Source organism: Bubalus bubalis, chromosome 18 (assembly GCF_019923935.1).
Source record: "Bubalus bubalis isolate 160015118507 breed Murrah chromosome 18, NDDB_SH_1, whole genome shotgun sequence".
Classification (NCBI taxonomy): Eukaryota; Metazoa; Chordata; class Mammalia; order Artiodactyla; family Bovidae; genus Bubalus; species Bubalus bubalis.
The window spans coordinates 63748772-63773922 of record NC_059174.1 but is presented as its reverse complement, the minus strand read 5'-3'; the positions used below and the strand labels follow the sequence as shown (position 1 = coordinate 63773922).

General features: G+C 43.1%; 3 protein-coding genes across 3 annotated transcripts; 1 reads left to right on the top strand and 2 right to left on the bottom strand.

Annotated features, from left to right (window-relative positions):
• Positions 1 to 1021: 1021 nt before the first annotated feature.
• Positions 1022 to 25096, bottom strand: LOC102392628 (zinc finger protein 420). The gene is given in 8 exon segments (XM_045163388.1): positions 1022 to 3491; positions 3493 to 4777; positions 19144 to 19260; positions 19429 to 20197; positions 22464 to 22559; positions 22856 to 22982; positions 24333 to 24436; positions 24535 to 25096. Coding segments are annotated over 7 exon segments (2895 nt in total). The 5' UTR covers positions 24378 to 24436; positions 24535 to 25096; the 3' UTR covers positions 1022 to 3035.
• On the top strand, positions 5350 to 5768 carry LOC123465130 (cytochrome c oxidase subunit 7C, mitochondrial-like). Its single transcript, XM_045163385.1, has one exon. It carries the CDS (start codon positions 5472 to 5474, stop codon positions 5661 to 5663), a length of 192 nt encoding a protein of 63 aa, XP_045019320.1. The 5' UTR covers positions 5350 to 5471; the 3' UTR covers positions 5664 to 5768.
• On the bottom strand, positions 6702 to 16674 carry LOC123330329 (zinc finger protein 471). Its single transcript, XM_044931752.2, has 5 exons — positions 15827 to 16674; positions 14026 to 14117; positions 11103 to 11229; positions 9440 to 9535; positions 6702 to 6956 (listed from the first exon to the last, which is right to left on the bottom strand). Exons 2-5 carry the CDS (start codon positions 14056 to 14058, stop codon positions 6901 to 6903), a joined length of 312 nt encoding a protein of 103 aa, XP_044787687.1. The 5' UTR covers positions 14059 to 14117; positions 15827 to 16674; the 3' UTR covers positions 6702 to 6900.
• Positions 25097 to 25151: the final 55 nt, after the last annotated feature.

Here is a 25151-nt window from a genome sequence, read left to right as displayed (position 1 = left end):
CACCCAGCCCTGGTGGGCTCTGGGGCTGGGAAGTGCAGCGGCTGTGCTGACCTGTGCGGGCCTCTCTCAGTTCCGCCCGCGGCTGCGCCCGCCTCCCAGCTGCTGAAGCCCCCTCGCTCTCCCACTGATCAGTGCCGGCGCTCCCCGAGGTGTGAGCACCTTTCCTCTTCACACCTCCCTCCCAGGGGCACACACTTCCTGTCCTGCTTCCTGCTTTTTTTTTTTTTTTTCCTGGGCTGTTGCAGTCCATGGGGTCACAGAGTCAGACCCAACTTAGCGACTGAACAATAAAAGCTACAAGAAGTCTTTCAATTATGTTACACGAATGATCTGTGTTCTACTCCATGCCTTAAAGCAAAAAAGTTTATTAAGAAATAAGTCCTTTTACCCTCTTGCTTTCTGTTACCCAGTTCTGCTCTGAACAGGCATCATACATACTCCATGGACTGACACCTTCTGTCCTCTTAATGCATCCAAGGAAAGAGCCATCCAGACCTCAGCTGATGAGCTGTCTTTCTGTTGCTGTGAAGGCCTGTTACTTTTATGGCACAAAATAGGATTAGGTTCCTTATACTGCTTTGCTCTATGTCACCCAATAACCACAATTTAATTATAATTCCACACTAAGAATCTTTGGCCTGAAACCAACTCAGTGCTAACCAATTTCTATACTGGTTAGTTTTCCCTAAGACAGCAAAAGAACTTAATCTTATTTTAAAATGAGAACAAAATGCTGGTGGGGGGACAACCTGGAAAGAACATGAAACATTTTAGCTCTAGGAAGCAGAGCAGCGGGAACTCGGGAAGCATCTTAAAAGTTGTGGCCAAGAGATGATTCATATTTAGCTCCCGCCTGAATCCCAAGGAGAGAATGTCTGATTGGACTAATGTGAACTGTGTACAAGCTGGTGACGCAAAGAAAACCTCAGGGAATGACATCAGAGCAGCCCAACCAACAGGGAACGAGTCTGTGCATGCGTGGTTTCTATTTGCATTGCAGACAAAAACAACATAGTTCATGTTAACTTTAAAGAGTTTATGTACTTTTAACTATGCCATATTACAGTTATGAAAATTACATTCTCAATAAACTACAAGGCATAGTTTTGTAAGTATAGAGATCCTCCTCATTCTTTTCAGTTACTGCATAATAATCTACTGAACTGATTTTCCAAAATTAACTCATCAATTTACCACTGCTGGATACTTAAGCTGTTCCAAGTTTTTAAAAATTCTGTGGTAAATGTACATCTATATTTTTGTGCCTGTGCTTTTTGAGAAGATAAATCCCTAGAACTGCAGCAGTGATTAATTCATTACACTTTATATGTTTTACATACAATACCATGTTAGTGTGCTAGTCATCCAGTCATGTCTGCTTCTTTGTGACCCCACAGACTGTAGCCCACCAGGCTCCTCTGTCCATGGCATTCTCCAGACAAGAATACCGGAGTGGGTAGCCATTCCCATATTGCCTTCTAAAATGGCTTTCTACCTATTTACCCTCCCAACGCATAAAAACATGTCACATCTGTAGCAGTACTGGATATTATCCATAATGTGTGTGCTGGTCTGTGCTGGTGGCGAGAACTTTTACAGTTTCCGTTTACCTGATCATTAGTGCAACTGAGATTTTCCTTGACTGTTTTCTTCGTTTCGAGTTGCTGTCAGACTGTGTCTCTTACTTGCTGCTTTACAACAGCATTTCTTTTTCAACTTTTTGTTTTGTATTGGGGTACAGCCAAGGAACAATCTGATAGTTTCAGGTGGCCAGCAAAGGGCCTCAGCCATACATATACATGTATCCATTCTCCCCTGAACTCCCCTCCCATCCAGGCGGCCACATAAAGCAACAGCACTTTTTAGAAGGACTATATCCTTTGTAATATATGTATAAAATATCTGTCATGTGTCTTTTCACTTTGCATACAGTGTCTTATACCATGGAAAAGTTTAAATTTTTTACATGGTCCTACCTAACACTGTCCCTCTTCATGACTTCTGGACTCTGTGTCCTGCTTACTAAAGCCTACCTGAACTCAAGGGGATAGAAATATTCTACATTCTCTTCTAAGAAATTTAATATTGTGCTTCCTATTATATCTTTAATCTATATGGAATGAACTTCTCTGTAAGGGGTGAAATGTGGATCTGACTTTATTTCCAGCTGGATAATTGTCAAGCACCATTTAAGTCATCTATCTCCCCCACTGACACATGAAAAATAATTACTTTTGCAAGTAACTAAATTCATGGGGATACATTTTTCAAAAATTCCCTTGTGATGCTTTCCTATTTACCATTCTACATTGATTTTCAGAACAAAATTGTCAGTGGAAAATTATCCTAAAAGAATTGTGACTGGAATTGACTGAATGTACAGACATGTTTACAGTACTAAAAGTTCCTTCTAGAAACATGGATCTCCATTTATTCATAACCTCTGTTCTCCTTAACAGGGGTTAGAAGTACTCCAAAATAATCCATTTCAATTATTTTTTTCTGTACTCTAGAACAGCTTAATTATGATTCCTTGAAGGTTCAGCATTAATCTGTGAAACCAGGTATCTTAAAAAAGGGCTTGATTATTCAAGTTCTCTGCTTCTTCCATTTTAAATATTAGGAATTTTTACTTTTTGCCTTTACTAAATACAGTCTTGCATTATTCCCAGTTATTTTCTAATTCTTTTGATCCAGTCTTATCCAGAGTTCTAGATACTTCCTAAAACATACTCTATGTATTAGGTCATGTTGAATTTTCTCACCAACAAAGGAATACAGTCATGTATGTGGTGGTATAAAGCTTTAAACGTGTTAATGTTTAAGCTTTAACACATGCTAATCCTCATCATTCACATTAAGTTTCAGTTTTAAAACTGTTATGATCTCCAAGTACATATACTGTCTTCCAGAGTTCACTGCTTAAAAAGGGCTTTCAAGCAGACTCTGAAGGATACTGAACTGTCAGTATAGAGCATTTACTCTGGGTCAGGCACTATGCTAAGCACTTGGTATGCATCAAGTAGTTTAAATTTTCACACCAAGGGTTTTAAGAGAGTCATATAATTACATTTACATTTGAACAGACCACTGTGGGAGCAGTGTGAAGAATGAACTTGGAGGAGACAAAAGAGGATGCAGAGAGACCAGTGTTTAGACAATTGGAATAGTCCAGATGAGATGACTACGTTTTGGATTAGGGCAATGAGGATGGAAAGACGTGGATGAATTCCAGAAATACTCAGCAGACATATCCCCAGGATTTGGTGATGCAGGGGGTGGGGAAGAGCTGAGGGCTTGAGATGACTCTGTAGCATGAATTTTATGATGATGAGCAAGGTGTGCACTTTGTCTGAAGACTTCTCCACATTCTTTATATTCGTAAGATCTCTCTCCAGTGTGGATTCTTCTATGTAGATTAAGGTGTCCAATCTGGCTGAAGGTTTTCCTACATTCCTTACACTGATATGGTTTTTCTCCAGAATGAATTCTCTGATGAACAGTAAGCGACTGTCGATGGCTAAAGGCTTTACCGCATGCACTACATTCATAAGGTTTCTCCCCTGTATGACATCTTTGATGGCAAGTAAGTGATGATTTTGTTCTGAATGCCTTCTCACATTCAACACATGCATAGGGCTTCTGGCCTGTGTGAAGTCTCAGATGCTGAGCACGGGATGAGCTGTCACTAAAAGCCTTCCCGCACTCAGTACATTCATAGGGTTTCTCTCCTGTGTGGACTCTCTGATGTTGGATAAGGCGGGTAGCCTGGCTGAAGGCTTTACCACATTCAGTACAATCATAAGGTTTCTCTCCAGTATGAATTTTATGGTGCTGTGCGAGGTGTGCCCTCTGGTTGAAGGCTTTCCCGCATTCCTTACATTCATAAGGTTTCTCTCCAGTATGAATCCTCTGATGAGTAGCCAGCTGTGAACTGATGCTAAAAGCTTTTCCACATTCCTTACATTCATAGGGTTTTTCTCCAGTATGGATCCTCAGATGGCTAGCAAGGTGTATGCTCTGCCTGAAGGCTTTTCCACATTCCCTGCATTGGTAAGGCTTCTCTCCAGAATGCACTCTTTGGTGCTGGGTGAGTGAGGCATGATGGCTGAAGGCTTTCCCACAGATGTCGCATTCATATGGTTTCTCTCCCGTGTGAATTCTCTGATGGACGGTCAGGGATGAGCCGTAGCTGAAGGTCTTCCCACACACATTACATTTGTAAGGTTTCTCCCCAGTATGAACCCTCCTGTGCTGAGTAAGTCCTATGTGATCGCTGAAGGCCTTGCCACAGTCGATGCAGTCGAAGGGCTTCTCCCCAGTGTGATAATATCTCCAGTGCCGGATAAGCGATGTGTTCTGCCTGAAAGCTTTCCCACATTCAATACATTCGTAGGGTGTTTTGCCGGTGTGACACCTCTGATGTCGGGCAAAGGACGAGCCATCACTGAAGGCCTTGCCACATTCCTTACACTTATAAGGCTTCTCCCCAGTATGAATTCTCTGATGCTGAGCAAGGTGTGCAGGCTGGCTGAAGGCTTTTCTACACTCCTTACATTTATATGGTTTTTCTCCAGTATGAATTCTTTGATGTTGAATAAGATGTACATTTTGGCTGAAGGCTTTCCTACATTCCTTACATTCAAAGAGTTTTTCTCCGGTGTGTATTCTGTGGTGCTGGACAAGGTGCTGACTCTGGTTGAAGGCCTTCCCACAGTCCTTACACTCATACGGTTTCTCTCCAGTATGAATTCTCTGATGAACAGTAAGAGATGAGCTCTGGGTGAAGGTTTTCTCACATTCATTACATTTAAAAAGTTTCTTTCCTGCATAGACTTTCTTGTGTTTTAATACCATGGAATTTTTGGAAAAGTTTTTTTTATCTGACTTGTGATTATTATAAATATTCCCTTCTATACTGTGTAGAGGAACAAATTTCTCAGGTTTGTTATATCTGTGGTCTATTTCCACAGTGAGGTTTTCTTTAGGAGCACGTCTTTCTTGCCTGATAAATGTCTCTTGGCTTAACAACTGCCTCTCAAAAAGATCTTCACATTTCCAATTTTCTCCAAAAGTAGGACACTCCCGTTCATAGCTTGCAATTCTCTCCATTAACATATCATCACATACAAACTGCTTCAGAGCTAATTCTTGTGTCTCATGTATAGATTCCCAATCTGAAAGATTCAAAAAACCAAATGTTTCCTTTATCATGGGCTATAACAAAGGAAACATTTAACACAGAAAAGGTGATTTGAAAATAATGAACTCCACAAAATATATTATGCACAGGCATTTCAACTGAAAAAAATATGTAAGCAGACCCCAGAGAATGAGAGCTCATAGAAGAATATAGAAATGGTGATTTAGAGTTAGAGGAGCAAGGTCGTGAGGCAAGGAGCGGTGGTTTTGCAGCCGCCATTTCTTCCGCCTCAGGTCTCTGGATCTTTTGTAGAGCCTCCAACAGAGCTATGTTGGGACAGAGCATCCGGAGGTTCACAACCTCAGTGGTTCGTCGGAGCCACTATGAGGAGGGTCCAGGGAAGAATATACCATTTTCAGTGGAAAACAAGTGGAGATTACTAGCTATGATGACTTTGTTCTTTGGGTCTGGATTTGCTGCAGCTTTCTTTATCGTCAGACACCAACTGCTTAAAAAGTAATCCATGAGACAGATAGGAAGAGAAGCATATTAAGAGGTGCAGTCTCTTAAAAGGATCAATCCCTTGAACTCAGCATCCTAGATGTTTGTAAATAAACTTATAGCATAAATCCTTAAAAAAAAAAAAAAAAAAAAAAAAAAAAAGAAATGGTGATTTAGAAAATTAAATGTAGGATAAGAGAGTCCTGAAGGTGTAGGTTGCAATGGTAATAATATTTTATGCCTGTATTAACGTAACAGACTATACATGAAATTCTCTTTATTCTCTCCCTCTTCTAGGAGACTTGCATATACAGCCAGGCTAACTTTCTTAAAAAACCAATACTACCACATAACTCTGCCACTCAAAAATCTCTGTAGATTCCCTGAAACCACAAACACCTTATGCTTTGTGACTTCTCTTGGAGTTTAGGCAAAATCCTAGAGTCATCTCTTCATAATCAGAAAATAGCATTCCCATAAGACATTTCCATGTATTTTAATAAAGTAAATGCTCTTCATTTCTCATAGATCCTTGAACTTCAGAGTGCATATTAAGGGATTTTTCCATTCATCATCTTTCTTTCACCAGCCTAGGAAAACTATCACATCTTAATAGGGTTCTGCCATGTGTCTTTTTGTAGGAACTAGTCTTACAGAGATATGTGGGTTGGTATCACTGTTGTTAATTAAATGCTTATTTACTACCACATCACTACCTTTCTTACCTTGTGAGATAGAATATAAGCTTTTGGGAAGAAATAAATGAGCCTTATATACTACTACTAAGTCACTTAACGTATATCATAGGAACTCAGGCATAAATAAGAAATTCTTGATAAATCTATAAAGAAGAAATGTGTATAGAAGAGGTGACACTAAGAGAAAACTTTAGGGAAGAGGTGATATCAAGAAATATAATAACAAATTACTGACTAATCCAATGCTCCCTAAATAGTTTTCTACTACATGTCAAGCATGGGGAACACTAAAGTAATTAAAGACAGTTGTTCTAGAGAAGTACAGAAGGTTATGAGGAAGACAAGACCAACAAAGCAAGTAATTTGAGAAGAAAATATATCAAAAATGAATCCATGTGGTAAAAAAGTAAAACTAGTATAAAAGTTCAGAGATGCGAGGGATCAAATCTACCAAAGCAATTAAGAAACACTGAGATTTTAACAAGCTTCCTCTCCAGGTCATTCATGGTATCAGGAACACCCAAACTTCAATAATTCTAGAACTGGGCCCATAAGAACTCAAGAAACCAATTCCCCATGGTTCTTCTTATGTAGATGGACTGAGGGGAGCAATCCTAGAAAGAGAAAAGCAGAAAGATGACAGCGTCATCTGCTCCTCCCTCAAATTTACTTTTTGTCATGTGAAGGTTGTCTTCATTTCCAGCCTCCCACGGAGAGCCGTGGTTGTCCCTTACCTTTTTGGCTTTTCTCAACATGAATGCTGAGCTATCTTAATCACTGAAAAGCCATACTGTCTTATTACTTAAAGCCATACTGTCACTCAATGTCCCATCAGATTTACAACAGGCTTCTTTATCCCCTTTCCCTCTTCCTGTATCTGTTCTAACATGGACAGTTATTACCTCTTATCAGGAAAGTTCCTCCTTCTGTTTTCCTCCTTAAGGCTGATAGTAGCTTCCTACATAACCAAACTATAAAGTGTGTCTAAACCGAGCTTATATCCCTCCTAATATTTGGAGGATCCTAGAAGTATAGGGTCCACATCATCCCCAAATGTAAAGATCAAACACTGTTACAGAAGTGAAAGGAGAATTTCATAAAGGCATAATTATCATGTATGTTCCCAACATTCCCTTGTCTTTGTGAAATTTAGGTTCAGTGGGGGAGGCAAAAAATAAGCACACACCATTACGGGCTCTCCTGAGTGTTAAAAAGAAACAGTGGCTTCATAGATCGTACTTGGGTTGGAATAGGGAAATGTTCGTTATATGAGGTGGTTAGGAAGGTCTCCAATGAGATGATTTTTAAGCTCTGGCCTGAGAGCCAGACATAGACAGAAAGCCAAGAGGAGAGCATTCTAGGCAGAGAAAACAGGAAAAACAAAAGCCTGAGTGGGAAAGAGCTTGCAAGTTCAGAAAAGGTGACCTATGGGCTAGAGCAGTGCTTTTCAACTGTACATCAGGCACTTGTTGAAAATGATAATCCTAAGACACTGCCTATGATCCAGAGGGAATCAGACTTGGAACTCAGACTGCCTCTAACCTCATCTGTTCTCTCACGGCTTAGAGACTCAGGATGTGGGAATACCTGTAAAACATATGGAACATACCTTGATACCTTGCATCGTGAAGAAAACTCTGGGCTAAAGTACAGTGAAAAAGCTAAAACATAATGGAAGATAAGGCTGGAAAATTAAGGAGCTGGTAGGATTTGGATTTTTCCTATTTGCAACAGGAAAGCAAAAAATGATTTAAAGTAGCAGGGTATGTTATGATTTGTATGCAGCATCTAATTTTGGAGTTAAGATTTAAAAAACAGAGAAGTTTATGTTAAGTCAGTATGTCAAAAGGAAAGAGGGAATGGGAAGGAGCTGGATAAAGATGTTTGCAAAATGAGTTTTTAGAAGAGTCAAGATTGCCGGGAGAAATAACAATCTCAGATATGCCAGTGATACCACTGCAATGACAGAAAGTGAAAAGAAACTAAAGAGCCTCTTGATGAGGGTGAAAGAGGAGAGTGAAAAAGCTGGCTTGAAACTCAACTTTCAAAAAACTTAAGATCATGCCATCCAGTCCCATCATTTCATGGCAAATAGAAGGGGAAAAAGTGGAAACAGTGACAGATTTTATTTTCTTGGACTCCAAAATCACTGCAGACTGTGACTGGAGCCATGAAATTAAAAGACACTTGCTCCTGGGAAGGAAAGCTATGCTAAACCTAGACAGCATATTAAAAGGCAGAGACATCACTTTGCTGATAAAGGTCTGTATAGTCCAAGCTATTGTTTTTCCAGTAGTCATGTTTGGATGTGAGAGCTGGACCATAAAGAAAGCTGAGCGCCAAAGAATTGATGCTTTTGAACTGTGGTGTTGGAGAAGACTTGAGAGTCCCTTGGACTGCAAGGAAATCAAACTAGTCAATCCTAAATGAAATCAATCCTGAATAGTCAATGGAAGGATTGATGCTGAAGCTGAAGCTCCAATACTTTGGCCACCTGATGCAAAGAGCCAACTCAATGGAAAAGACCCTGATGCTGGGAAAGATTGAAGGCAAAAGGAGAAGGGGGCAGCAGAGGATGAGATGGTTAGATAACATCACCAACTCAATGGACATGAATGGAGCCAACTCTAGGAGATACTGAAGGACAGGGGAACCTGGCATGCTATAGTCCAGGGGTCAGAGTCAGAAAAGACTGAGCAACTGAAAAACAAGTAGAAGAGAAGATATTTGGGGAGCTCACGCTAAGAAGTCAACTTTCAGTTTTCTTCCAGGTTTGGAAAGCTTGAGAAGAGTTTCTTTTTTTTCTTTTCCTTTTAATTAATTTAATTGAAGGATAATTACTTTACAATATTGTGATGGGTTTTTGCCATACATCAAGATGAACTGGCCATAGGTATACATGTGTCCCCCTCATCCTGTACCCCCCTCCCACCTCCCTCCCCACCCTGGCCCTCTGGGTTGTCCCAGAGCACCAGCTTTGAGTGCCCTTCTTTGAGAAGAGTTTCTAAGAAGCATAAGAAAGGAGGAAAGATCACCTGTGCAAATGGCTGAGCCATTGCCTAGAAAGGATTCCCCTCTCTGGTTCTCCCACACTCACCTGGGAATGGGCTTCTCATCTCATTCTCCATCATCATCCAGGGCTCTTTCCCTTGCTCCAATAAGGAGATGACATATGGCTTAGAGATACAAAGTCCTGCATACAGAAAAAGATATGAAAATTGGTCATGTTTTGGACATTTCAGCTGGTCCCTTAATTCTGATGGAATGACATGATAGAAATGAATAGTTCAAGGAGTGACAGACTATATAAAGCTTCTGGCATAGTTTAGTGGGGCTGCCAACAGTCAATCCTATAAAAGTGGAATCATTTTCTAAGAGACTGGAGGCAGAAATTCAGCCCAGCATTTTTAGAAGATCATTGGACAGCAGTAAGTGAGGTAATATAAAGGACCCCTAGAGACAGTTTGGAGATGGCTGGATGGCATCACCGACTTGATGGACATGGGTTTGGGTAGACTCCAGGAGTTGATGATGGACAGCGAGGCCTGGCATGCTGCGATTCATGGGGTCGCAAAGAGTTGGACACGACTGAGCGACTGAACTGAACTGAGAGACAGTTTGGAGTTTGAGTTAACTGTCTGATTAAAAAACAAAATCAGTATTCTTCAGAGGAACGTAACAGAATCCTGAATTATTTATAATAATCCTGTATTATTTATAGTGTCCAGGAAAAAATCTAATTACTCCCTAAAAAGTGGAAAAAGTGAATCATACTCAGAAAAAAAGGAATTAATGGAGACCCAACCTGTGACAAGACAGATGCTGGAATCAGTAGACTAGGATTTTAAAACAGCTATTATATCTATATTCAAGAATATAAAGGAAAATATGCTTGTAATACTCTTGGCACCAAAACAGAAATTATAAAAAAGAACCAAGTAAAAAGTCTAGAATTGAAAAATATAGTATCTGAAATTTAAAAATTCACTAGATGGGCTTAATAAGACATTGAAGAGGACAAAGAAAGCGGCAGTGAACTTGAAAATGAATCAACAGAAATTATCTAAGCTGACAGAGAAAAAAGATTTTTAAAAGGGAACACATCCTTAGTTACCTAAGGCACAATATCCAAGGTTCTAACATGTGTGCAACTGGAATCCCAGAAGGAGAAGAGAGAGTAGAAAAAATTAAATAATGATCAAACATTTCTCAAATTTGGTGAAAGACATACATTTAGTTTCACAACATTTAGTGAACCACAAGCAAGCAGGATAAAAGGGGCCTCTAGACAAGAGAAAGCTAAACTAGCCAATGAGGTGGCCCTAGGGCTGAAAAGGGTGTTAGTTTCCCTAAGAACATCTAAAGCAATTTTCAGCTTATGCCTCACTAGTTCACCTTCTGCAAGTTAATAAAAATATACAGGTTTTAAAGCAATATTCCGAATTCCTAACGATCCGGCTATATTCTTGGTGAGCTCTGTTACGCTGGTAACACTACTATAGGGCAGAGGAAAGGAGCCAGCACAGGAGGCCAGCGCGAGTCACAGCATGCCCTGTGCTCCCAACGGGCTAAAGGCCACACTCATGAAATAGCTGATACACACCAAAATCACCGACTCAACCTGAAACGGTCACCACTTCCTGAACATCCTCTTCATTTTCCAGATTCAATTCTGATCGACACACAATAAATTAAAAAAAAAAAAGTAAAGAGTCTCTAAGGGTAATTCTGAATTATACAGAGGGGGAAAAAATCCTCACCCAGTGATACCAGGCTCTGATAGTTCTCCAACATCATACTCCTGTACAAACTTCTCTGAGCAGGGCTCAGCCATTCCCATTCCTCCTGGGAGAAGTCTATTGCCACATCCTTGAATGTCACCAGGTCCTGAAATAACACAAAGACCTTCTGGATCAAGCAATGCTCGTGTCCACACGTGACTTCAAGCTTAAGCATTAAGTTGGCCCTACATTATGTGAGAAATAGCCCTTCGAGGAAAAAAACCTTAAACATATAATATTAAATAGTTCTTATTGAAGTTGCTAAATTGTATTGTATACAATGGTGCTAATCCATTTCTCTTGTGTGTGTGACCGTGTGTGCTCAGCTGTGTCTGACTTTGCCACTCCATGGACTACAGCCCACCAGGCTCCTCTGTCCATGGGAATTTTCAAGCCTGGGGAAATATGGACAGATGGCCACAGGGCAGTAAACAAGGGCTTCAAGGAAGGATGTGTATCTATGGTTGAACCTTCAAAAACAACAAAAAAGAATATTTAAGTTGATATTATGGAAATGGTACCCTATGGGATCCTAGTGCCTTAAGGAAAAGAGGCATTGAACTGACATGGCTGGGTTTTTTTTGGTTGACACAATAGAAAATATATTTAGAGTGCAGTTTTTTTTTTTTGGTGGGGGGGCGGGGCTTGCTGAGCTTCATGGCTTGTGGGATCTTAGTTTCCTAACCAGGGATTGAACCCAGTCCCAGTAGTGAAAGCACAGAGTCCTAACCACTGGAATGCCAGGGAACTGCCCTAGAATGCAACTGTTCTTTAATGCTGTACCATTAAGAATTAATTAGCATGTCATGCCACACTTCAGTGACCTGAACAGCAACATGCTGTGCAGGACTGCAACACATCCAACTTGTGTACTAAATTTGAGTACAACAAGCCAGTATATATTTAGACAATATCAATATGAAACCAAAAATAGTTATTTTCAGTTTCTTAAAGACAATGCCCAGTTATAATCACCAGCAGATTAAGACAATTTTCTTTTTTTTCTTTTGGTCAATTTTGAGAGGTTTGCAGGTTTTTTTTTTTGAATTGAGATATAGTTGACAAACAATATTATATAAGTTTCAGGTATACAATATAGTGTTCACAATTTTTAAAGGCTATACTCCATTTATAGTTATTATAAAATATTGGCTATATTTACCTGTGTTCTACAATATATCCTTGTAGCTTATTTTATACATAATAGTTTATAGCTCTAATTCCCTACCCCTATCTTGTCTCCTCCTTCCCCCTAGTAACCACTACTTTGATTTCTATATCTGTGAGAGTTGTGAGAAAATTTTTAAAGTGTTATGGGCATTTTCATCTTCACATTTATTTCCAATGAAAATACTAAAAATCTTTGTAATGCTCAGTGTTGTCATTTACCACTACATGGATGGAACTAGAGGGCATTATCTAAGTGAAATAAGTCATACAAAGACAGGCAAACACAGTATGATCTCACTTAACTACAGAATCTAAAAAAACAAAACAGAAACTGACTTTGGATAGATAGAGCTAGAACTGGTAGTTGCCAACGGAGAGGGGAGTACAGCATGGAAAAGTGGAACATAAAGGAGTAACTTACAGTGCAGAAACCTGGTAATACTACCCCAACTAGGCACTCAAAGTATAGTAATAAGTCACGTTGACAGTATGAACCCTTGATGTATGATACATGATGAAAATGGAACTCTGTGATCTTCCTTCTAAAAATACATTAGGCCAGTCTAATCAGAGGAAAAAACATCAGATTTCAGAGATGTTCATAAAATAACCTGCTGCTGCTGCTGCTGCTAAGTTGCTTCAGTCGTGTCCGACTCTGTGCGACCCCAGAGACGGCAGCCCACCAGGCTCCCTGGTCCCTGGGATTCTCCAGGCAAGAACACTGGAGTGGGTTGCCATGAGACCCTCTCAAAACTGACAAGGTTTTCAAAAAGAAGGAAAGTATGCGAAACTGTCACGTTCAAGGAGACAGAACTACTAAATGCAATGTGGTACCCTGGATAGGACCCTGGTACAGAAAATGGACATTAAGTAAAAACCAAGGAAATGTGAACAAAGCACGGACTTAGTAATAATCTATCAATGTTGGCTCATTAAGGGCTTGCCTGGTAGCTCTGCTGGTAAAGAATCCGCCTGCAATGCAGGAGATCCTGGTTCAATTCCTGGGTCAGGAAGTTCCCCTGGAGAAGGGATAGGCTACCCACTCCAGTATTCTTGGGCTTCCCTGGTGGCTCAGCTGATAAAGAATCTACCTGCAATGTGGGAGACCTGGGTTTGATCCCTGGGATGGGAAGATACCCTGGAGGAGGGCTTGGCAACCCACTTCAGTATCCTTGCCTGGAGAATCCCCATGGACAGAGAAGCCTGGTGGGCTACAGTCCATGGGGTCAAAAAGAGTCGGACACAACTGAGAGACTAAGCATAGCACACACCAAACTAATGTAAGATATTAGAAACTGGGGAAGCGGAGTGTGATTCATATGCATAGTCCCTGCTATCTGCAAATTTTCTATTATAAAAAGGAAGTTTATTTGTAAAAAATAAGGGGCATGCTCTCTGGGAGAGGTGGGAACCAGGCCCTTAGATAAGACTGTTGTTGTTCTTGTTCAGTCGCTGTCATGTCCAGCTCTTTGCCACTCCATGGACTGCAGCACACCAGGCTTCCCTGTCTTCACTGTCTCCTGGAGTTTTGCTCCAACTCATGTCCATTGAGTAGATGATGCTATTAACCATCTCATCCTCTGCTGCCCCCTTCTCCTTTTGCCTTCAATCTTTCCCAGCCTCAGAGTCTTTTCCAAAGACTGTTAATCAAGGGATTTTCATAAAGAAAACAGCTTTACCAAGTCCTAAACAGAAAGACTGCCTTTCGAGGAAGAGATATGGAATAACTAACCTGGGGTATGGCTTTCACTAGTTCCACTGTCATTTTCACCTTCTTTTCCTGGCTTTTCTCTTGGAGAACAGCAGTGTCCTGGGAGGGTAAGGCTGGAAGAAGAAAAAGAGTGAGAAGATGAGAACCTCTCTGCACTCCCAGGATCACCAGCGTAAAAATTCTGTCTTCCCCTTCCTCCTCCCAGCCTTCTTTGGTTTCACTGTCCACATAACCAAGAGATTACAGGCAACCAATGGTGATTGAGGGGTCTAATTTATAACTCTTTCTCTTAAGCTCGAGTTCCTAAATTTGATCTTTTCTAAAAGTTGCATTCCCATTCTTTGGTCTTATTATGAATAAAACCAATGAGATGTGCTAGATACTCTGCATACATTATGTTCTCTCACTTTATTTTAAAAAATAATCCCATGAAATTGTTGCTTTCTCTATTTTATAGATAAAGGTGGACTCTTTCCTTCCCACATCTCTGCTTCATGCTTTGATACAGTCTACAGTTTGAAAATCTGACTCCTGAATGCCATGAGAGGACAGGGTTATCCTCCTCCTCCTGCCAAACCTTTGCTTTCCTCCATGACAGTGGATCCTTTAGCACCCAATTCTACCACCTTCCCTCTCATCTCTCTCCTCAACCCCTTGGTTTCCCCTCCTTTCTGTCACCCAGAACTGAGGGTGTCCCCTGCTCCAATCAGGAGATCCAGGTGCCCCACCTCTTGCTTCTCAGTGGAACTCTTGGGACTGGGAGCAGGGAATTCTACCCCAGGATTCTTATCCTGGCAATACACAATTCCATAAATCAACATGCACAAGGCGGCCAGAGTTATCAACCTTCCAAGCAGTCTCCCCCAAAACACCCCAGTCACACAGGCGCTGTTACAACCACACCGGGTGATACACAGACACTGATACAAGGTCTCACACACCCCCTGATCACAGGAAGGACACAGTCACAAGCATCCAGTGGAAGGCACATCACTGCAGCCGCACCACCGCCGCAGAGAGCTCATGTACAAGCACGTGGTGATCACAAACATCACACACACAACCCCAATCTCAGTCTCTCTCACACCCACGGCCCCTCATCTCTGCCTCGCTCACACACGCACACTCCACGACCTCGCAGAGGCTGTATTTGCACACCTCGGAGTGGCGAACCATGGTTCAGTCTCTCTCCTACTCACTTTGGTCTCAACACATTAGTTTTCCTCCCTCTCTCTCACACACACACAGTCTCAAAGGTCTCTGCTTCTGAGACACGTGGATTTCTCGCGCACATAGATACACAAACACTGCAATTGCTACCTCTAACACACGCACACACAATACACACTGGTCTCCCTCACACGAGGACAAACAGGCACTGTCACACAATCTCACACGCCGGACACACCAATATGCTGGCGGTCTCTCACACACACATCAGCCCCTCTCTGCACGATCTCTCAGCCTCTCCCGGGGACCCCGCGCTGGCTAACCTTTCACACACCCGTTTCGAACACTCACACCAGCACGCCCCGGCCGCACGCTCTGGACGTTCACAGCCCAGTCCTGCCTCTCGCACTCGCACACCCCGATCCAGCCGCCCCAGACACCGATCCCGGTCCGAGCCGCAGCCTCGGCGCACCCGCGCGGGCCTCTGGGAAATGTAGTCCGCCCGGCAGCGACCGAGCAGCGGCGTCCAGGCCGGGGCTCCACGGGCGGGCTCAGAGCCGCCCGCCTCGGCGGCCCTGCCTGGCTCTTGGGCTCAGACACTAGACCACCCTGACCAACCCACGAGCCTCCCACGGAAGCCAGCCGCCCTCACCCGAAGGACTTCGGCAGCCGACGCCCCGGAGACCAGCGCACAGGGGGTCGAACCTCCCCAGGTGGGCGAGCAGTCAGGCGCGAGGGGCGGAGACAGGGCGTGGCTTAGCCGAGGGGGCGTGTTCTTAGGCTGTTGAGACGGAGAGGTGGAACCTTAGCGTCAGAGCGGGAGTGCCTGTGCACGTACGCGATTACGCCTGAGGGGCGGGGCCCAGGATATCAGAGGCGTGACTACGCCGGAGAGGCGGGGCCCGAGGGTTCAGGGGCGTGGCGCGGCTGGGCGCGAGTGTACGCAGGCGCGGAGTATGAGAACTGCCCCCTCCCCTCTCCTGGAAACCAGAAGCGTCCGTAGTTACGGGAACCGACAGTCCTCTGTGAGCTCTAGTGTGCACCTGTGATGTCCCGCTGTCTGTGTCTGTATGACCGCGGTGTCGCTCGAGTGCAGTCCTCTGAGCCTGCCCGTGGGAGCGTGATTTTCTTTCTGTGTTAAGTTTTGGGACCGTAAGATCAGTACGGGATGACTTGTTATTACACCAAATTAGTAGATTTCTCACTTGCAGAATGGGAATGTCGTTATTATCACTCTTCAGAAAGTATTTTCTTTGGAACCTGCACTGGTGTTGAACCCCATTCTGCTCCTGATCACAGTGGAAATGGCCCGTGGTATGAGATACTAAGAAAATAGTAAAATTAGTAGCTGACTTGGAAATTGAAGCAAATAAGGAAAAGCTGCTGCTGCTGCTGCTGCTAAATCGCTTCAGTCGTGTCGGACTCTGTGCGACCCCATAGGCGGCAGCCCATCAGGCTCCGCCGTCCCTGGGATTCTCCAGGCAAGAACACTGGAGTGGGTTGCCATTGCCTTCTCCGAGAGGAAAAACCTAAAGGAAATCAATTCTCAATATTCATTACAAGGACTGATGCTGAAGCTCCAATATTGTGGCCACTTGATGCAAAGAGCCAACTCATTAGAAAGGGCCCTGATGCTGGGAAAGATTGACAGCAGGAGAGGGGATGACAGAGGACGAGATGGTTGGATGTCATCACTGACTCAATGGATATGAGTTTGAGCAAGCTCCTGGAGATGGTGAAGGACAGGGAAGCCTGGCGTGGTGCAGTCCATTGGGTCAAGAGTTGGACATGACTAAGCGACTGAACAACAAATGAAAAGCCATTCAGGGGGATACAGCAGAGAAAAAACCCACAAAACTCCCCACCCTCTAACATCTTACTTTCAAGTGAATGGAAACAAACCACAAGAGAATGAGTAAAATAGTGTATTGAATGGTGAGAAAGGCTGTGAAGAAATAGAAAACAGGGAAGAGGAATAGAGAGTAGAGAAAATGAGAATATTTACTGTTGAAAAATGAAGTCAGGGCACTGAAGTCTTTAATCTTCATGCAGCTTTTCATCCTGAATTTCAAGGTCGGCTCATTTAGGAGTAACTCCTTACATGGAATCTACTGTTATATTCTCAGTGGTAAAGAATCTGCCTGCCTGAGACGTGGGTTTGATCCCTGGGTTAGGAAGATCCCCTGGAGGAGGAAATGGCAACCCACTCCAGTATTCTTGCCTGGGAAGTCCCACGGAAGGAGGAAGCTGGCGGGCTATAGTCCATGGGGTTGAAAAAGAATCGGACATGACTTAAGACTAAACAACAAAGGGTATGTATTTTTCTTCTCTACACTGGTGCATGCATTTTATAAATGCTTTTATATATGCACTGAAAAGAAAAAAGAAAAAAAATCCTGTGTGCTCAGTTTAGGAATACCCCCTAACATCTATTAATATGATACCCCTTATGTCTGTCCTAGTGCTGGTCCTTTGTGTCAGCCTCTGGATTCTTGTTCAAAAGTGACAGGTGCAGTGATGAGATCGTTAAAATACAGCAGCTGTAGGAGGAAGCGTGGGAGGAAATTCAGGAAAGCCCACTGGTTGGGTAATTCGAAGCTAAATCTGTGACCAGATCTGGGCACCATTTTTCAGATGTAAAGTATTAAGTCATGGCTGTTTGTTTTTTCACACTTTGCAACATTCAAGCCCCACCCCGCCCCTTGCTAAAGATGTGAACTTGGTGGCATATGTGTCTCTCCCATCAGGACAGAAGCAAAAGCCAAGAACCTGCATTGTAAACCTGGTTTCAGGGCATTAAATGTGAGGGTACACAGGCTCAGGGCCAGTAAAGTCATTTGTGCAGGGCTGCTGTTCATTAGTGATGGCAGCCAAGTAGGATTCAGGTAGGAGTAGGAGGCTAGAGTTCTCCAGATTGCAGGATAATGGTTTCATGTTCTGCTTTTAACTTGCTTTGCTTCCTCCCTGTCTTTAGTTATTCCATCCAAAGAGCTCTTTAAAAAATTGTTTTAATTATAGTTGATTTACAATATTGTGTTGGTTTCAGGTGTACAGCAAGGTGATTCAGTTATACATACACAAATATCCATCTTTTTCAGATTCATTTCCCACTGTTGTTGTTCAGTCACTAAGTTGTGTTCCACTTTTTGAGACTCCATGGACTACAGCACACCAGGCTCCTCTATCCTTCACTATTTCCAGGAGTTTGCTCAAATTCATGTCCATTGAGTCAGTGATACTATTCAACCATCTCATTCTCTGCTGCCCCCTTCTCCTACTGCCCTCAATCTTTCCAGGTATCAGGGTCTTTTCCAGTGTATCAGCTTTTTGCATCAGGTGGCCAAAGTACTGGAGCTTCAGCTTCAGTCCTTCCAGTGAATACTTGAGGTTGATTTCCTGTAGGATTGACTGGTTTGATCTCTTTGCAGTCCAAGGGACACTCAAGAGTCTTCTCCAACACCAGAATTAGAAAGCATCAATTCGTCAATGCTCAGGCTTCCCCGGTGGTTCAGACAATAAAGAATCTGTGTGCAATGCAGGAAACCCAGGTTTGATCCCTGGGTTGGGAAGATCCCCTGGAGAAGGGAATAGCTACCCAATCCAGTATTCTTGCCTGGGGAAGACTATAGACCGAGGACACAATTCCACGGGCAGCCTTCTTTATGGTCCAAGTCTCACATCCGTACACAACTACTGGAAAAGCTGTAGCTGTATTTCCTTTGTAGCTTATTACAAAACACTGAGTATAGTTCCCTGTGCTATACAATAGGTCCTGGGTCATTATCTATTTTTCAGTTAGCTCCTGAGACCTTGAGAATAAGCTGCTTTTCCAAGAGTCAGAGTCAACTGAGGCTGCTTGTTTTCAAGATCTTGACTGATGGTTAGGTAACTGGAATAGTAACATTTTCAAGTCTGGTATGCGTTTTCAAGTCTCCCGTATGCGTTTGCTGATGTCGACTAAGGTGTGACCGGCACCTGAAGGACTTGCCGCATTCGTGGCAACTGTAGGGCTTTTCCCCAGTATGAATCCTCTTATGCTGACAGAGCGAGGAGGAGGTGCTGAAGGCCTTCCCACACGCATCGCATCTGAAGGGCTTCACTCCACTGTGAGTCCTGTCATGCGTCACCAGGGAGGAGTGACTGTTGAAGGTTTTCCGGCACACCTGACATTCATAGGGCCTCTCTCCCGTGTGACTCCGCCTGTGGACAATGAAATGGGACCTGCAGGTGAAGGCCCGGCCGCATTCCTGACACGTGTAGGGCTTCTCACCCGTGTGGGTCCTCTGGTGCTGAGTGAGCTGCACGAGGCGGCAGAAGGCCTTCGGGCAGTCCTCACATTGATAGGGCTTCTCTCCGGTGTGAGTCCGCTGGTGCTCCGTCAGGGAAGAGAGACGGATGAAGGACTTGGTGCACTTGCTGCATCTGTAGGGCTTGTCTTCAGAGTGGACCTTCTGGTGTCTGAGGAGCTGGGCGCTCTGTGTGAAGGCTCTGCCACAGGCCTTGCACTTGAAGGGTTTTTCTCCGCTGTGGATTCTCTGGTGGTCCGCAAGGGCGGAGGGGCGGCTAAAGGCCTTCCCACACTCGCTGCAGCCATGGAACCTCTCTCCGGTGTGGATGATCTGGTGCTGGGTGAGGTGTGTCACCTGGCTGAAGGCCCGTGTGCACTGCCCGCAGGTGTAGGGCTTCTCGCCCGTGTGGGTGCGCTGGTGTTGGGCAAGGTGGGCCTTCTGGTTGAAGGCTTTGCTGCACTTGCTGCATTGATAGGGTCTCTCTCCTGTGTGGATCCTCTGATGCTGGATGAGAGTTGATCGACGACGGAAGGATTTCCCGCACTCGAAGCACTGGTAGCATTTCTCTTCCTTCATCTTCTGATGGATGACGAGGCATGCCCTGGTGCTGGAGGCTTTTGCATATTCTCTACCCGTGCTGCTCGTTTTTTTCATCACTCGTTCACGATGGTATGTTTCTCCTTTTATCCTCTTCCTTAAAGACAATTCCTTGCTCTTCTGTGTTGACTCACTCTCTGAAAACGAACATATAAACACATTAATATAAATAAATGTACGTATCCCCACTGCTAAGAATCTATCCTTAGAAAAAGGTTCTAGTATTTAAGGATGTATGTACAAGGACATTTATTGTCATACTCTACTAACAGAAAAAGCTAGAAACAAATACCTGTTTATTCTTATTTTTAATTAAACATTTTTTTATTGTGGAAAAATACACAAAACATAAAATTTACCATTTTAACCAACTTTAAGGGTGCAATTCAGTGGCATTAAATACACGCCAATGTTGTGCAACGGCTAGCACCACACATTATCCTTATTTTTTATTTGAAATGCATTTTAAGTCTTAAAAAAATTGAAGTATAGTTGATTAATAAATATCCATTTAAATATTAAATTATTTAATCTCTCATGAATGGAATTAGTGCCCTTCTAAAAGGGACCCCTTCCACCACATGAGGGCACAGTGAGAAGATGGTCATCTGTGAACCAGGAAATGGCCCTGCCAGACACTGAATCTGCAGGCACCTTCATCTCCAGAGCTGTGAGACATGAAGATGTGTTGTTTAAGCCACCTGGTCTGTGGTGTTTCTGTTATAGCAGCTCAGACAGACTGAGACAGACATCAAGGGCTGACATGGCCCAGACCGCCCACAAGAGCTGGGTACTGTCCACCCCACCAGTTCTCAGCTGGGGCATTCCCAGCGGCAGTCTCCCATGAGAGCAAGAGGTGCACCCAGGACTTGGCTTGAAAAGGTCTAGACGCTGCAGGTGAGCCGCACACACAAGAGGCCAGACCCCTGCACCAACCCCACAGATGTGTTTATCTCTGGCCACTCTGGTGTGTGTGCAGTAACCACTGTGTTTGAAATGATCCAATCTTGGTTCCTACTTTGCCAAGGTATCTAAGAACATCTCTTTTTTAAAACTGGAGCATAGTTGATTTACAATATTGTGTTAGTTTCAGGGGTACAGCAAAGTGATGGATAATACATACATATGTATACATCTGTATTTTTTAAATTTCGTTTTATATCCATGATAGGTTATTATAAGATATTGAATACATATAGTTCCCTGTGCTATGCAGTAAATCCTTGTTGCTTATCTATTTTATACATAGTCGTTTGTGTCTGTGATTTCCATACTCATTTATCCCTGCCCCCACCTTCCCCTTGGGAAACCATATGTTTGTTTATTTCTGCTAGTCCATTTCTGTTTTGTAAATAAGTTCTTTGTATCATTTTTTTTTTAGATTTCACATATAAGTGATATCATACAATACCTGTCTTTCTTTGATTTACTTCACTTAGTGTGACCATCATCTTAGTGTGATACTCTCAACCATCCATGTTGCTGCAAATGGCATTGTTTCATTCTTTTTATGCATGAGTAATATTCTACTGTGTATGTGTACCACATCTTTATCCATTCATCTGTCCATGGACATTAAGGTTGTTTCTACGTCTTCAATATTGTAAATAGTGCTGCAGTGATTCAAATTAGAAAATCTCCAGCTATATGCCCAAGAATAGGATCACTGGATGATACAGGAACTTTATTTTTAGTTTTTTAAGGAATTTCTATACTGTTCTCCATAGTGGCTGTATCAGTTTACATTCCCACCAACAGTGTAGGAGGGTTCCCTTTTCTCCACACTCTCTCCAGCATTTGTTTTGTAGACTTTTTGATGATGGTCATTCTAACCAGTGTGAAATAATACGTCATTGTAGTTTTGACTTATATTTCTCTAATAATTAGCAATGTTGAGCAGCTTTTCATGTGTCTGTTCTAAGAACATCTCTTACTTTCCCTTGTTAAATAGTAAATTCCTTGATGGGTTCTAGTCTCTTACAAAATGCCCTTTCTTGGCCAGAACTAGAGATTGAATATGTTTGTTAATGGAACAGTTCTTGGATGGATATATTTATTCAATTTATCAGAGGTGAGAGTGAGAATTTTTTGGATACATAAAGAAAACACAAGTTTTGAGATATCTTTCTGAGGAAACAGTCTTATGAAATGAATGAAGGATAAAGTGGTGAAAAACAATCCAGAGAGTAAAGGTGGAGAGCTGATCACAAACTTACATTTGGAGTCAATTATTTAAAAAGGTGGGTGAGTATAGTGAATGAGGATGAGAGGTGGATCCACTGGGGACCTCAGACCAGAGGCCCTCTGAAGGAAGATGCCCAAACACCTTAAAACTGTGGTCATCTCAGAAGGCAGCTGGCCTTTTGCACATACATCTTTCCCTCAGCTTGGTCCCAGACTCACCTGCTCCTGGAGCTCCTGCATCCTCCTCTCTCATCAGCCAGGGCTGTAGGCCTCGCTCCAGTAGGGAGGCTATGTTGGGCTCTGCAACAGATATGCCTTTGGAAAGAGAAAGAAGTGGCAGTTGGTCATGCCGTTATTACCCAAGAATTCATCTCCTACCACAGAATCAGGATCAAAGCCCTTATAAGAATGGCCAGAATAAAAAAAGAATGGCCAGATGAAATTTGAAGGTTTTTGGAAGGACAGTAAAGAGGAACTTGTCCATTTCTAACTATGCTCTTTCTGGGACACGGAACAAAAAGTAAAGGCCACTGTAGGTCCCCAGAGATTTCCAATAGGAGCAGGAAGATATAGCTACAGGCAGATGTGAACTAAGGGCTGGGTGCACTTACCCAGCCAGATCAGGTTCTGGTAAGTCTCCAACATCACAGCGGTGTACAGTTCTCTCTGAGCGGGGTCCAGGAGTCCCCACTCTTCTTGGGAGAAGTCGATGGCCACATCTCGGAATGTCAGTGACTGCTGAAAGGGCAGACACTTTCTTACCCACAAGGCCCGAGGGGGAGGGCAGTCCTGGCTGAACAATAGCAGGCGGCGCACAGGCACTGTGGTGTGTGCTGGAGGGTCCAGGGCTTGTTGTTTTGTTTTTGCCAAATACAGATACATATTACAGATAGTGAAAAACAACTCCTTGGGTAAGAAAAATTATCCTGTATTATCAACCAAAATGTTAAAACTGGTCGTGGACCCTGTTTGAGGAAAGCATTCCAGGAACTTATTTGGAAAACAAGGATTTTTGAGGAAAGCATGAACCACTGTGCCTCTACCCTGAGTTTGTAGCCTGTGGTTCTAGTCAACAGATCCGGGCCTCCAGCTGCAACATCCAACAGCATCTCCAGTCTCTAGCCAGCAGTGCTCATGTCAGACTGGCCCCCACATCCTTACTGGTGGGAAACAATTCTTTAATCTACTGTTTCTCCTGCCAAATAGGGATTTTGTACAAACTGGTGGTGTTTGTGGACTGACAAACACTCCTGAGTTTGTCTAAAGTCTGAAGACAAGGGAAGACTGTCAGCAACCCAGGACCTCAGTTCAGTCCTGAATGGGTTTTTCCTCCAACTGTAGCCCAAAGCTTTACATATGTCTTCCTGTCCCTATAGAGTTTACTAAATGTCTAAATATATGTAGACGGAACTTTACCACCTTCTAGATTCTCTAATTATTTAATATATTCTATAGTGTCTAATTGGAGAAGGAAATGGCAACCCACTCCAGTGTTCTTGCCTGGAGAATCCCAGGGACGGGGGAGCCTGGTGGGCTGCGGTCTGTGGGGTCGCACAGAGTCGGACACGACTGAAGTGACTTAGCAGCAGCAGCAGCATAATGTCTAATACATCACATCCTTAAAGTCATTTGTCCATTTTTTTCCCATTTGTCCATTTATCTTAACATTTAAAAAAAATCTGAATATAAGGTCAGCGTATACTTATGCTCAGTATTTAATGGTGAAATTTACATGTAAGTACAATGAAATGTGAAAACTGTATATTTAAGTTAAAAATGGATTATAGATTTCTCTTTTGATAAGTACATTTGAACTGACGTACATTTCATAATTTACTAGAATCCTGGAAAACATATTTGTTTAAATATGTGTCCGTGTGAAATGGAAACTGTTCTCCAACTAGTAAGGAAAAGAAAATCTCACTTCTTTTAAAATTTGTCCTTGGATGTGGGATTAAAGCTCAGGGCACTTGATAACAGCAGTATTTATGAGGATTTCTGTTTTACTAGATGACTTTATTCTCTAGGGTTAGGGTTAATCTTTATTCTTTAGGGTCTCCTTGTAAGAAAAAACAAACCATAACTCACCTGTGATATGCCTTCCAGAGGTCCAGCGGCTGTGCTCCCCTTCATGGGGCCTCTCTCTTGAAGAACAGAGTCCTGTGAATGTGGAGCTGAGGAGATGGAAGGAACTATCAAAAAAAAAAAAGCATCAAATTTGTGTCATTCTCTCCCCTCTACCCCCCGCCCCCGTAAACCATCAAAACAGAGTGGTGCCCAATCACAACACCTTTTTTGAGGTTTACTGGTTCTGCAAGTTGTGAGCGATTCTAGTGCGATGTCTCCACATCTGTTCCTCAAAACGGTCACTGATGCAAGTGACTAACCGCAGTTACCGTGCCGAGGGCTTTACATGTGTTTCCTTCACACTCCGTCGTGGCTGAGGCAGCCGTTCCCGTCTCAATGTCTCTCCCCGAAAGCGCACGAGTGGGAAAACGGGTCCAATCAGAAAAAGGCCAGTAGATGGGTTCCCAGTATCTTGATGTCTTAACATGAAAGTATACGTGACTTACAGCATTGTGTTAATTTCAAGTGTACAAGACTGACTCAGTGTTAGTTTTAGATATTCGTTTTCTTCAGGTTTTCCCCCTTATTGTTGTTTAGTTGGTATACAAATTTAAACGAATAGCCACACAGCCTTTCTAAAGCTCAGAAGAGTCCTCAACAAACACCCGCAGAAACCGTGAGCCAAATCCCATAACCACACGGAGAACAGCCGTGCAGGCGGACAGGACGCCGGACAAACCAACGCGGACACCCAGGTACTCTCAGCCCCAGCGACCACGCCCGCCGCACCCTCCCGCAAAGCCCCTCCCAGCCCGCCTCCAAGGACGCCCCACCGACTCA

What these genes read in the sequence shown, in the direction of transcription:
- LOC123465130 (XM_045163385.1), top strand. Translation starts at nt 5,472, where the DNA reads ATGTTGGGACAGAGCATCCGGAGGTTCACAACCTCAGTGGTTCGTCGG.
- LOC123330329 (XM_044931752.2), bottom strand. Translation starts at nt 14,058, where the DNA reads ATGACAGTGGAACTAGTGAAAGCCATACCCCAG. An exon ending in TAGTGAAAGCCATACCCCAG is followed by an intron (nt 11,230 to 14,025) that starts GTTAGTTATTCC and finishes GTGTTATTTCAG; the next exon opens with GACCTGGTGACATTCAAGGA. An exon ending in GATGAGAAGCCCATTCCCAG is followed by an intron (nt 6,957 to 9,439) that starts GTGAGTGTGGGA and finishes TTCTCTTTCTAG; the next exon opens with GATTGCTCCCCTCAGTCCAT.